Source organism: Oryzias melastigma, linkage group LG14 (genome assembly GCF_002922805.2).
Source record: "Oryzias melastigma strain HK-1 linkage group LG14, ASM292280v2, whole genome shotgun sequence".
Lineage (NCBI taxonomy): Eukaryota > Metazoa > Chordata > Actinopteri > Beloniformes > Adrianichthyidae > Oryzias > Oryzias melastigma.
This window is the reverse complement of record NC_050525.1, coordinates 9,482,533-9,496,593: the sequence shown is the minus strand read 5'-3', so window position 1 is coordinate 9,496,593 and position 14,061 is coordinate 9,482,533. Positions and strand designations below refer to the sequence as shown.

Sequence of the window (14,061 nt, the reverse complement as noted above, 5' to 3'; positions counted from 1 at the left end):
TCAGGCTGGGATCATAAACATTGGTTTTCACTGTCTTCATTCTCGTTCCACTTGCATGGCATGTAACCCAGCCCAGCTCAGCACTCACACTCCATTAGAGTCATTTGTAGTGATTTTCTTTCACTGAACCTGTTTCATAACTGCCCATCCTAAAATTTGTGTTTCATGTTAAGGCTCTCATCATATCTACCACTCTGTTACCAGCTCATCCCAGGAGTGGGTCAAACCTGTTTGTGGATGTCTGCAGATTAGAGCAAAATAGGGCAGATACATATAGTTGTTATATTTGATTAAAGTTCCAAAAGGATCTGAGAACTATGCTTACAGTGTTTGCTGTTTGAGTTCTTAACACATTTGTTGCTTATGTTCGGAGTGACAAAGGTTTCATCCAATTTCCCCTGCTGTGCTTGAATTTCTAATCATTTCATTATTTTGATATAATCCCTTCTACTCTGCTGCAGCTCATCAAAGGTTTGAATTATCTGCTAAATTTATATTTTACCTATTTATTCCTGTTAGTACTGAGAATTTTAGAACACTTCATAAACTGTATTATCACATTAGACACATTAGCCACGTTAGTGTATTCATAAAAACTTTCACTCCTAACCTTGTTTGTAACATGAAAACTGATACTGCTGAAACAAGAAATACTGTGACTACGCTAATTCTCAACTTTGTTAGCAAACTTAAAAAAACACATTCCAACACCTCTATGTTAGTTGCAGTTGCGTGATCACAAAAACACCCAAACTTGCTTGCAACTTGTAAAAAGAAAGTTTTGACAGAGCGCCTTGTAACTTTTAAAATTGCTTCAACATCAGTGATATAGATTTCATGTCGATGCACGATTTTTTGGAAATTGTTGCTGGTGGTCATAAATGTAGTCGGCGGCTGTCAGCCGTCAGTCAGGATAACACCATTACAAAATCTGGTAACAGCGGTGGCAGCTGGATCTCTGATTAGATGATGTTTAAATGTCTCCGTACCCCCGCCAGCCACCTAGTAGCCCATAGGTATATAAAAAGTGGGCAATTCTGCACCACTGGTCCTTAGCGACACAGATGTTGAGCACAAGTTACAATCTTGTGAATTTACATTTTTTTAGACAACATGCTTCCCAAGAAACCTAACCAGGGAAAAGCCCCAGCACTCAAGAAAACAAAGGTCAAACTACAGCAGGAGTCTTCACTGAATGCAGACCCTTCAGATTGATGTCTAATCATGGCGGGCCCCCCTGCTCCATGTCAACAGCCCCCGTCGAGTGCCTGTGCTGCTACTGTCCGATTTCAAACCATCGGGCGGTGGCAGTGAGACTGCAGCACAGGGGAAGGGAGGTGGCCGTATGAAATTGGATGATTGTAAGATGATTTTGGGGACCTTGAAGACCCCCCCCCCACCCCACCCCCCGCACCCTAGCAGTCAGTGATTGCGCTGCTGCCTTCTTGTCCCTTGCCTGTCACTGGACTGCGACCACGTGACTCCCAAATTTGCCCGTGCGGCCACTGACCAATGCCAGATTTTAGATTAAAATTGGCTAGTTGCTGTAAAATTTTAACTTTTTCTCAAAATCTCCGCAGTCAGGTGCCAAATTTAGATTGTTGCACAGTGAAGTTTGGCGATATGTGATATTTGATAGTCGTAGCACAACTAAAATTAAACCATATGTAAGACCTTTTAAAACTATCTTTTAAAAGGCAAGAAAGATTAAGAAAATGTTCTTGTTTACATAAGTAATATGAAATTTCATCTATGATATTAGATTTGTGTCAGAAGTAATTATTCTATTCATGTGTTTAACAAAAAGCCTAAATCAAGATGCATGTAGCTGTGTGGCAGTAGAAATTAGATTAACCTCCCTCTCAACCTTGCACATTAGATCTCCCACCAAACCAAATCTCAAGGGTTTGGTTTGGTGTAACAGCGGAAAGCACAAACACGCCATCTGTTTCTGGGACACTTGCTGCTTCCCTTGCAGATCTTTTTTTTTTCTCTTGGTTTATTTGTTCTCCTTTCCCTTGTTCTACTTTTAGGTCCATGACTGCAACCCACATGTCGCAGGCAGATTATTAACATTAGCTGCAATGTTAAAAATTGTTCACAATTGGCAATCAGTTCATGCTGCGCACGGACATCTGCTCATGAGGAAAGTAATTATGAGCGACTCGGGCATGTTTAATGCCCATGAAAGAGTAGCTCATTAAAAGGGTGGCTTTTCTCCTTGATGAGGTTCAGAGGTTCTTTGAACATTAAAACATCCTCATGAACCAAATTTGCTTCTGTCAAAGGCAAATGATTGGGAATCCTGGAAGGACCGAACACCTAATAACTCATCGAAACTACTTGGAGAAATCACAACATTATCGTGAAGGTCTAGATAAAGCTTTCCAAGCAAGCCTTCAAGGACAATTACAAGGGATGCAACAATTCACTTACCCATACAATTCTGTTCAAACCTCATTTTTTGGGTTTTGTTTGACAACACAAGAGGACCTGGTTGCAGACATCACTGGCCAGAATTGAAAATCCTTGCCCAGAGCCTGAAATCCCCCCATATTGTTAGAAAACAACTTTGTTTTAACTGGAAGTCCTAACAGTCATGCTTTTTACAATTTTTAAGCCTTAATAAAAGACAGATGATGTCAGGCACCATCGTGTCTGTTGCCAGATTCCTTTCAGACAACAACAAAAAAGCCAAAAAAAAAAAAAAAAATCAGAAAAATAACCTTTTTGAATTTACTATTGAACAAGTAACAATGATGAAAATCCTTTAATTTGGCTCATACTAACCTAGTTTAATTGTAATAAAACAATAAATAACAAATCTTTCTTAAAATTAGCACAGCAATTGTTTGACACTTTCAACTAGGGCTGGGTATTGCCAATAATTTCTAGATTTGATTCAATTCATCAGACCCTGGATCGATTTGATTCCATTTTTTTTTTTCAATCCACTCAATTTAATTTGATTTAATTGCATTTCACTTTGGCCACTAGGTGGCGATCGCACTATAGCATTACACCTTATTCCAGAAGAAGAAAAAAGTATGAGCAAAAAAATGTGTTTTAGAGCACAAATGATTACTTTAAAAAAACATTTTCTTTAAAGAGTTTGGAAAATTCGTGCCTGTGAGTTTATAAAGATGTTCATTTAGTCAACAATGTATGTTTAGGTCAACCAAGCATTAGCATTAGCCGTCCTATGGGAAATCCCATTATACATTAGCATCAAGCTAGCAGACTTTAGCTTTATACATTAGATCGATCTCTACTTTTTTGGATCTATTATTGATCTATTAAGCGTAGATCGATTCAGATCGATTGTATCCACCCAGCTCTACTTTCAACATAATTTTCCAGTGACAACAGAACAAAATTAGCCATTTGGTTATATCTGGTGGATTTGCAGTGATGCGTTTTACAATGTACAATGCCCATGTGAAATAAACTTATAAATAAAGAAATTTAAACATAATAATACTGGTAGGGATGCAACGATTGACTTACCTCACAATTTGGTTCAATTGCGTAACATACGATTCGGTTCTAAACCAAGAATTGTGACATCCGTAATACATCTGTAGTGGCTTGTTGAATTTTAAAGACGTCAGCAGGAAAACTGAGGTTCATCAGCACCAGACTCATTTGCTCCAGTTTCACAGAGACCTCCTTGTACACACGTTTGCCCCACAGTGTTTACAGCCAAACCAATACTTAATTACTGACCACAAATGTCACATTTTTCAGATACTTAATTACTGACCACAAATGTCACATTTTTCAGATTTTGAGTGAGGGATCAGCTGCCACTAAAGCTTTCAGTGACCCCCCCATTTGAACACATTTGCATGCATATCAACATGAATCCATCCTTGTGTGTGTATTTCTGCAGTATGAAGCAATGCTGCAGTGTTTCCACCACATCCTGAACTGAGATGTGTATCATGATTAATTGATGAGACCGTGGCTCAGCCAGGCCCTGCAAAGTATGAGATCAAACCACACTCACCCCCCCTTCTCTTTCTCTGTCACTTTATTTTTTTCATTTCTCTCTCTCTCTCTCTTCTCCATCTCCCTCTCTTCTTCTCTTCCTCTTTTCCTGCTCAGCCAAAAGCCCCAAATGCTGACTGGCGATATTCTGCATCCTTGAGGGCCGGAGTGCAGAGGTAAGCATTTTCCATCCTAAGCTCTTGTAGCTTTTGATCTTCTACAAGTCAAATAAATAAATGCAAATAAAAAGCAAACACTATTTATATTTTGTTTTTACTAACATGTTAAGCATCAGTTAAACATTTTCCATGGGAAAAAAGGGAATTACATTTATTTTGCTGAAATAAAAAAAAGCCTTTTGAGACTTAGACGACGCAAATCAATCACTAGCAACCCTACAAGTTCTAATTTGCAGTTTATTATGCAATCACAAGCTTTTACTGTCAGTAAGCTCCAGGTTTGCTTCCAGGTTCTGACACTTAGATCAGACCCTGCATGGAAAGTGCATGACGGTTCATAGAAATTGTGCAAGAATCAGCAGGGCATCCAAAGAGCTTCAGGCGGACCTGGAGCTATCTGGAACACTCACTTTAGCTTGCTCACTGCACACCGAAACAAGCAAAGCCTCTTGGGTAAGGAAAAATAATGTTTTTACAAAGTCATAGAGAAGCTATAGCCCTTCTGAGATACTGGTTTGAGCCGAGATGGAGACAATTGCAATGCTGAGAGTCATTTTTAATGGGTGACTTAACACAGTTTACCTTCCAGTGATAAAAACACAATAAAGGCTTCTAGGCACCAAGAGAAGCTGGAAAACTGCTGTGACAAGTAAAACTGATTACCTAAAAAGATGTTTACACTTATAGGTTCCTCATACAAGGGTTAAGTGTCTCTAAAAGCCAGTTTTTATTAGATAAAACAACTTCTAACATGATAGTACTTAAAAAGATGAAATATGGAGTTATTGTAGCATCCATCAACTCATTTCTGGTCACCAATTATGGAAACAAATACTTTCCTTTACTTTTTTTCCCACTGATTGGGTGTTGTCCAAAATGACAAGTCACAACCTTTAGGATTTTGTACTTAGATCCGATTACATTTGGATGTAGATATTTCTGGAAGTAGTAAATTGAATGACTCCTTTTTCATGCAGTGATTAAGAAAACTTACTTTCATGTCTGCATTTTGTTGGAAGAAACATACATTTATTTCCTTATTTTTCTTTTTTTCTCATACAATTGATTTTTTTAAGTTAAATTCTCACACCATGTCTTGACACAAAAAGCATCAGGTGCTCCATTAGTGGATACAGAAAGCCCTCTTCCTCTGCAGTGTAATACTATATAGGTCAGCTACAGTCTGAGTCTCTATTTCCCTCAATGCAGTCTTTGAGCAGGAAGCATGAAGGACAAACGGGCTGACAATGACCTTTCTTAGATTATGAAATGCACACATGGATCAGTGAATGCATGTTGAATTGTCCTGCGAGCAGTGATATGCATCTCTCGGGGGACAGATTGAACTCAAGTGAGTTGATTCTTTAGGTAAACATTGTTGAGGTCTTATTACAATACTTAAACTGAATTTAGGACAGATCTAGAGAGAGAAAAAAACTCCAAAGCAGGACTTAACTGAGGTTGAAAACATTTTTTTTACTTTGCATAAATACTGTAAACCCACATTCACACTGCCTTCGGAAAAGCACATTCAAGCGGGCACTCCCAATGAAAAGTCTATGTAAATGTGGAATTTGGGCTTTTCGTTCAAAACTCTTAAATTGACAATTAACTACGCAACCTTCTACGACCATTTTCGGGCTCCACGTATAAAACACATTACCATTAAATGCCCATTGACAGTTAAACCGGTCGAACTTTGACCAATCAGGGACTCGGATTTGGTGGTGACGTATGGATGGTGTCAATTTTAATGTCCTGAAGTTCCAACCATTTGAAAATTTACCAAGGAGGATAAATTTATAATTGCTGTTCGTGTTAGTTTGGAATTACATGACATCAAGTCTTTCACAAATTGGAATAAAGCTGTGAAAGAAAAAGTCTGGTGCAAGATCCACGAGATTTGCTCCACTTTGACATTTCACATTTGAACACGAACCTGATTGACAGGGAGACATCTCAAAGCAATCTAAAATGTCACCAGAGAACCCAACTAGAGTAGACAATCCTCACACTAGGAGTCTAATGGCATAATTTGTGCCTCTTTCCAGTTATTTATAGTTTTTTTTCATTTATATGTATCTCATGCAACACCAAGCAAAAGTGACACAAATGTATTTTTAGATCACATCTTTAATTAACACTTAATACAAGAAGGTCCCCAATACAAGTTGTTAATAAGGCTTTCTCTGATTCGGCTTAAGGACAGCTGGAACCTCAGGAGCTAATGAGTTTTTCCACCGTATTCCCATGCTTTGCGCTAAATTATTATGATTTCATGCTTACAATGTTAACTGCTCCTCTGTGCAATCATCTGCTCTGTCCAAGTTTGATTTAATTGGATGTTAGTCTTAATTCTTAGTGATGTGTACAGGAAGAACAGTGTTTACTTCATCATCATGTTATTGGGACATAGATCATCCATGCAATTTACAGCTGACATCTTTAGATTGTCAATGCCTGTAATGTACACGGAGAGATTTTCAATTAATCCAAACTATGACTTGGTTGGGAATGTGACTGCAGATGTTCAATACTGACAATAGTCTTTACTTGTCTGTCTTCACCCTCTAGAAGCTTCTACGAAGTTTACAGTCATTTAAATTTGATTCATGATAGTCATTATGAGGTAAGACAATGATATTGGGCAAGATGGTCCCATAATATTCCCCAAATACTGGACTCTTCTCAGTCCAGTCAGGTTTTTTCTCCCCAAACTTCCTTGATCCTCCATGCTGCACAGTCGAGGTGTGATAGGACAACATATTCTCACTATCAACTTGTCACATATTGACGTTTGGTTAAGGACCTCTTTGCATCACTTTTTGATGTTTTGGGTGTCCACAACTCATCGTTTTTGACGTGCTGACTGTTGCCATTAAATCACATCCTCCGAGCCGTGAACCGGAACCAGTCAAGTACTGGGATGCAAAGCGGACTGCCATCCTAACCCAGTACCAGTACTCTAACCCTGTACCGGTTTGAATCCAGGCCTGGTTCGAGTCCGGTACCACACCTGGTACCGGATTGGGTCTGATACAGTATATGATAATGCATATGGCACCGTGTCCAATGCCAGGTTAGGATACCAGTACTGGGTTAGGGTAATCAGCTGTGTCCTGAGGACCAGTACCGCGTACCGAGGGTTGTGGACCCTTGATTTTACAAACAGCCAGCACATCAACAAACGACAAGTTGAGGACACCAAAAGCATCAAAAAGTGACGTGGAGGGATCCGTAACCAAGGGTCAATATGTGATGACTTGGGAGTGAGAATGCGTTGGATAGGAGGAGGCCATTCCTGGACTGTACCCATAAAGTTAAGACCATCGGCATGTTGATGTATTCAATGTTGTCTTTCGACCTGAAGAGTCAGGACCCCAAAAAAACTATTACTTAACTCAATTTTCCCGTCACCAAACTTCACACTTGTCAGACGAGTACTCTGTCACTTGCAAATGCCAAACCCAGACTCCTCCATCAAATTGTCAGGAGCAAAATCATGATTTGTGGCTTAAAAGATCGTCTCTCCACTGCTCCAGAATGCAGTGGTGGTGTGCTTTGCATCACTGATTCCAAAGCACTTGATGTTGAATGGCTTAGATGCAACTCCCCACACAGGGAAACCCATTCCATGAAGCCCTCTTCGCTGTTCTTGAGCTAATCTGAAGGTCACGTGAAGCCTGGAATCCCTGTAGTGACTGACTCTGCAGGAAATTGTAGATTTCTGCTCGGTACGTTCCTCACCATCCAACAACTAGCTCTGTCACTTCAGATGACTTACCGCTTTGAGGCTGAGTTGCTGTCATTTGCAGTCTCTTCCACTCATATTACCACTGACAGTTGATTGTGGAATATTTAGTTGTGTGGAAATTTCACTTGTGAAAAAGGTGCCTCTTATCCCAAGAGTTTGCTGGAATTCTCCGAGAGCAGCCTGCGGCTTCCCAAGTGTTTGTAGAAGCAGTATGCATGGCAGTGGAGGTGACTGGACCACCTGAATTCAGGTCATTTGTATGGGTTTGTGAATATCACCTGAACCTCAAGGCAATTCAACACAGTGATTAAGGATTGAATAATCACATTTTCAATTAAACAACTTTACAAATATGTTGCAGCCTTCTTAGGATCTCTAGTGTAATCAGCTGTAATAAAAAAAAGCCAAAATACTTCACCTCAGCTTTACATTGCAGCTGCTACTATGCATTAATGCTGTTAATAGTCCAGTTAGTGTCTAGACATTTATTCACCCAATGCAACTTATTTGACAAATTTTCTGATTCTTTCAATTTGATATTTATTTTGTAGCCCTCCTGCTAGCTGCTAACTATCTCAATCAGGTGTGTCAATCAGAGAGTGGAATCAACTGAACCAGCTAAACATCAGGCAGCAGTGCATGGGAGAGTTTGATTAAGGGCATGGTTGTGTCTCTCAAGGAAATGGAACCTTCATGTCTACTGCCCTTTTTTGACACACTGTCAAAATTACTGCTTGATGGCTTGAATCCTCGACCGTGGAGCAACCACCAAAGTTTTTCTAGACTTCCTTCCTTGCCACATCATGGAAGACATGGATGATATCGAGCAGGGTTTATATTTTTTGGAGAGCTCTTCAGAGGTGCTGGAAAGCACATAGTGTCTGGGTTCACCAGATCATTCAAAGCCTCTCCCGGTGCGGGGTATTTCACTCTTTCAGTTGGAGCTGCGCTTTGGTTTTGGCCGTTATAAATGGTACTTCCGTCTGTCTGTGGCCCAGTTCTAGCATTAACTAGAGAGGGGGTAAAAAAATTAAGCAGGAGGTTCTTTTCATTATTTTATATTTAAATGAAAATAAAAACATCAATAGCACATGGAGCTTGAACAATTGCGCCCTCTATGATGGCACAGCCAACCATCAGCAGGCCATCATAGCTAGATCCACTGCCCAGGGACCAGCAGCTGAGGCGGCAACTCCGCTAACTCTGGGTGGCGCCACTTTCTAGCTCACTAGCTGTCCACTGAGCGGCTGGCTAGCATAACGGGCTTGATAGCTCCAGCTCCATGGGCTCTGAGACAGGGCAGCAACCTGTCCACGGTGTATCTTGCCTTTGTTACAAGTCGGTTACAAGAATGGATGGAAAATTCAGGACAAAAATCCTGTCATTGAGCAGCCATATTAAATGTTTATTTCTATCCCATGATCGAGTTACTGAAAACGTTAACTGCCCAAAGCTGAGTCCCTGATTGATTGACGTTCCACGTCAACCTGACGATCAAATCGTGCTGCAAGACCTCAGATCTCGCACGTAGATTGACCTAACATTGAAAGTCAATACCCTTCTGCATAAATCAAGTCCAGTGTGAATGGACCATATGACAGTCCAGTTCCACAGTGTCTGGGTCAGTTTTCTTTTTCAAGCATAACTCGTAACATTTGCCTCAAAAACAGCTTCTCGTCATCTGAGACGACCAACTCATTTTAAGAAAAAACTATTCCAAATCATTGACCCTCCACCTCCTTGGTTTACAGTTTGTGTGAGTTTTTGTTTTGTTTAGGTGCTGTCCTTAAACCCATTTACTATTATCTCTCTTTTCAAAGAACATTGCTCAAAAAGTGACGTTGTTTTGTTCATCTTAAGGAAACAAAGACCCAATGCTGACTTAGTCTTAGTTAAATAACACACAGCTCTGCTATTAATCATGTGAACTTCTTCCAAGTATTGCAGCAGCAAATTCCAACTCTGTTTTATTTTTGGAGTTGTGAAGACAGATACATTTTCTCCGCCTCCATTAATCTAGAAGACTTATCTCTGTAGAGTGCATCTCCTCCATGACCCTAAGGTACTGAAGCAACACACGTTATTTCACTTTCTGTATCTGTTCCAGCTGTACAGTCGTTTTAATAGATTTTAAGTAAATATTATATAAAGAAAATATTATATATTATAAATATAAATAAAATTCCATCAAAAAAGTGTAGTTGCCCAGCTGTTTTGTGAAGAAATAATTCCCAAATGTTTAAGCATTGTAAGATTTCTATGACTTAAATTGACAAAAATGAATCCATTATTGTCTTTAGAATATATTACAGACACAGGAGAAACCTGTGTCCGAAGAAAAAAAAAATGCAATGAAATATTTTAATCTCGCAAAATAGAAAGATAACATAGATATATTTAAAGCAGGATAACTGGAGTGAACAAAGAGTGGGCATTTTCTAAATCAATAAAAGTAATTGTAATCCTACAGCTGCAACATCCAAAACAAATGTAAAGACAAATGCATTAGCATTGAAACACCTGTTGGCTAAATGATAGAAACCACTTTAACTGCCATTCAGTGATGTGTGATTAGAATGGAAGTCCAGCTCCTTTCTATTTTCACTTAAGGAACAAAAGCATCAACAATTATGTTTAAATCTCTTTTTTTTAACATGCTCAAAAAGGCAAGAGTTTGACTTTTAGTCTTAAAGAGCCTGACTTGTGGATGTTGGGGCTCTTTTAGCCTGTCTAAACTCCGTTGGAGTAGTTTGAAGATGAGAGTGAAATAGTTAATACATTACACAGTAGTCACAACTGTCCCGGCTGGATACGAAATGTCCAGGGCGGATTATCCGTTTGTCTATCTGTCTAAATATCTAAGACCGGAAGGTCATGAGTTCAAATCCAGGCCAAGTCATACCAGAGACTCTAAGGCCCAATCCGAATTCTTCCCTTATCCCTTCCCCTCCATTTGAAGGGGGAGTTTAAGTGTGTCCAGGAAATGTATTTTTTAAATCCGACCCTCCAAACGGAGGGCTCCGAAGGCCTCCCCCGCATGGCTAAATTGCGTCGCGCTGAGAAGCGCTTTTCTTTTTGTAGGCGTGCTTTGAACCACAGACGTTTACATTTAGATGTAAGTAATGACTTTTTGTTGTAGCATGACCTTTTTAAAGATATAAAAACGCTGTTGTTGTATATATTTAAGCGCTGGAAGCTCCGTGCTAAAGCTAACAGATTGGCGATTATTGTTGACGTCATTGACAAAAATGATTTCCGAAATATGAGACATTATTTTTTCATAACTCTCCGTTTGGAGGGCTTAATGAAGGGGAAGGGACAAGGGCTAGGGAGAAGGGAAGAATTTGGATTGAGGCTAAAAATGGGACTCAATGCCTGATTATCAACACTCCCCAAGGGCATGGGTCAAATCTGGAGAACAAATTTCACAAAACTTGAGAACTAATGGGACTTAAAAATATCAAGATCGTAGACTATTCTATGAACCCGTAGGGTGAAAATGTTCATGTCATTATCATAGCAAACACTTAACCAACATGTTAGGGTAAGTAAAGGTGAAGTAGGTAAGAAACAGGCATGTCTTATGGATTTTTCACCTATTCAACACCCTAAACCTCGTGCTAGGAGCCCGTTTGTGCTGTTCAAAGGAAAGTCTGACTGTTAGACATAAGGAAATTAGGCGATCTGAGTGTAGTTTGTGTGGGCATCCTACGTATACCGCTCATGGAAAGAAATGAAATGTGTCCTTCTGGTCAGGAAGGATTCACTGCTCCAGGGTGGAGGTTTTAATGCATTTTGGTATTCTGTTTACAAGCAATAAAAGGATAAAGGGTCAGTCTGACTGGCCAATAGGTCAATATATAGCCAGCAACAATGGCAACCTTTATGTGATGCATTGCGGTGAAGACACACCAAACCGACATCATCTTCCTTCCTAGGATTGTCAGGGTCTCCCTAAGTGACAGGCTAAGAATCTCAATCGTTTGGCTTAAGCTTGGAGAACAACTGAGGAATCATAATGTAAGATTCACTGAAGCAGACCCCAGACACCCTGGAGAGGCTACATCTCTCAGCTCGCCTGGTAACACTTTTCTCCTACATAGAAAGAGGGAGGATGTAGGCATCAATGCAGTGGCTGATACCCCAATAGCCAGATCATAATTAAGCACATAATGGGCGGATGAAAAAAAAGTTTTCATTTTGTAAAATGTTATAATTCATAATGTTAAAAAAAAGTGTGACACTGACCTTGCTTAATGTGTCTTTACTTCCAGTTCTGTTCACATGGAGGAGTCCTCTGTGATGCAGGGGGCCCAGGGAATGCTGGTCCAGAACTGGCCCACTGTGTCTAGTGCTGCAGGTAAGCAGAAGAAAAATACATTACTCTTTTCTTATTTTTCAGCTTACACAGACATAAAATAACATTAAAATATTTTTTATGACTTACTTAAAAAAAAAAGTATTAGAAAAGATTATGTAGTTGTTCTAAACCACCGTCAATGTTATTTTTTAGCTTTACTTAGCTTTGTCTTAAATTCAGCTAATACATAGTTTAAATATCTACATCATTTTGAACTTCGGTGCATTTCTGATGCAGGACTTTAAAGAGAGACGCCTTTGGGTCAGGAGTGTGCAAACCTTTTGACCTGTGGGCCACAAAGGGATCCAAAATTTGACAAAAAGGCCAGTCCAGGAGAAGATGTGTAGGATGTTTTCCACCTCATAAGAGAAAGAAATAATATGGAATCTGGACAAATTGCTTTAATTTTGATTGAAAATTAATGTACATTTTGGAGTATTATTATTAAAAAAAAACTGTAGCTTTTTCTCATTTTACTGCCAATGACACCAATTGATTGATGTCCCTCGGGGGGGAAAAAAAGCTAACTTAAAGGATAACTAAACCCTAAATCCACTTCTTTTGTCTGTTGACCCCTATAAATGGGGCTTAAAAAAGTGCTGTCTGTTAGTCATTGCCACATTTTTGACAAATTAAAATAAACTTGTTTAGTTCTTGAAACTATGGTTCAAAGCCGTCTGTGTGCGGTCCCCTACAGGTTGAATGAGGGTAATACATTTAAATTTCATGATTGGTCAAACAATTGAAGTTCCATAGTATGATCTGGAGCTCCAATAATGATAACAGTCCTGTTCCCCAGCCCCACCCCTCTGGATTTTTAAATTTCAGCTGTGGGTGGAGTCAGCCTCCAACTTTCCTGTTTAGTTACCCTTTAAAGAAAATGCAGCATTCGTGTAGTGTTGGAATGATTGGAAAATGATTGTCCATGTGAATGTCAGAAAAACAACAACATTTTACAACACCACAAGAATGCAGAATACGTCTCTTTATCTTGATAATGGTTAATTTATTTTTAGTGAGGGGCGGCCCTGGGCGTAGGCGACATAGGCAGCCACCTAGGGCGTTATCAGCTGGAGGAGGCACCGAATTGAAATTATTTTTTGTGTTTGTTTTGTTTTACAGTTTGACACACCACTCATTTCGTGTAAAAATGTTTAAAAAAACAAAAAAGTAATAATTAAAACTATGGAAAAAAAATCAGTCCAGGGCCATCTCTGTTTGTAGTGCACCATTTATGGGAACGCACCAGAGTTAAATGGTAAATCAAACATTATGAGGATTATCAATGTAATTTATTCCTGTTTGACAGACCAGATTAAATAGTTTATATGGTCGCATGTGGACTCCGGGCTGTCGTTTGCCGGGTTAGGTCTTTGTGCACTCCCACAAAAATGCTATGTCTTTAAAAGAAACAAGCAATTTGAGGATATCTCTGGAGCTTTAAGTAAGAAGTGAGTTTTCTATAGTGTGTGCAAACACTTGAAACACAGCAACACAATAACAAGAAGATGGCTTGTCCTTCATCTTTCACGGAATCACTGGCTTAGATCTAACAAGTAACATTTGAGAGGACTAGTGTGCAGAAAGTGACTGAAATGACTGGAAGCCTTTTGTGATTTTAAAACGGTGTTTGGGACATTTTTGAAGCGTCTCCTTTTTTCAGCCTCGCTCCCACTCATTGATTTCCTGTCAGGCTGCAGGATCCCAAGCAAACACCTCAGGGTGAAGGGTAGCATCACGGTCAGTGACAGAGTATGTTTCTTTCTGCCTTATACGAA

General features: G+C 39.5%; 1 protein-coding gene across 1 annotated transcript in view; it reads left to right on the top strand.

The window, feature by feature from the left end:
* Nucleotides 1-12,543, top strand: part of pcdh2ac (protocadherin 2 alpha c) — a 15,720-nt gene extending 3,177 nt beyond the window's left edge. The window contains exons 2-4 of the mRNA XM_036215249.1: nt 4,108-4,166; nt 12,198-12,283; nt 12,521-12,543. Coding sequence (XP_036071142.1) covers nt 4,108-4,166; nt 12,198-12,283; nt 12,521-12,528 — 153 coding nt within the window. The 3' untranslated portion in view covers nt 12,529-12,543. The remainder of the gene's footprint in view (nt 1-4,107; nt 4,167-12,197; nt 12,284-12,520) is intronic.
* The last annotated feature ends 1,518 nt before the right edge of the window (nt 12,544-14,061 follow it).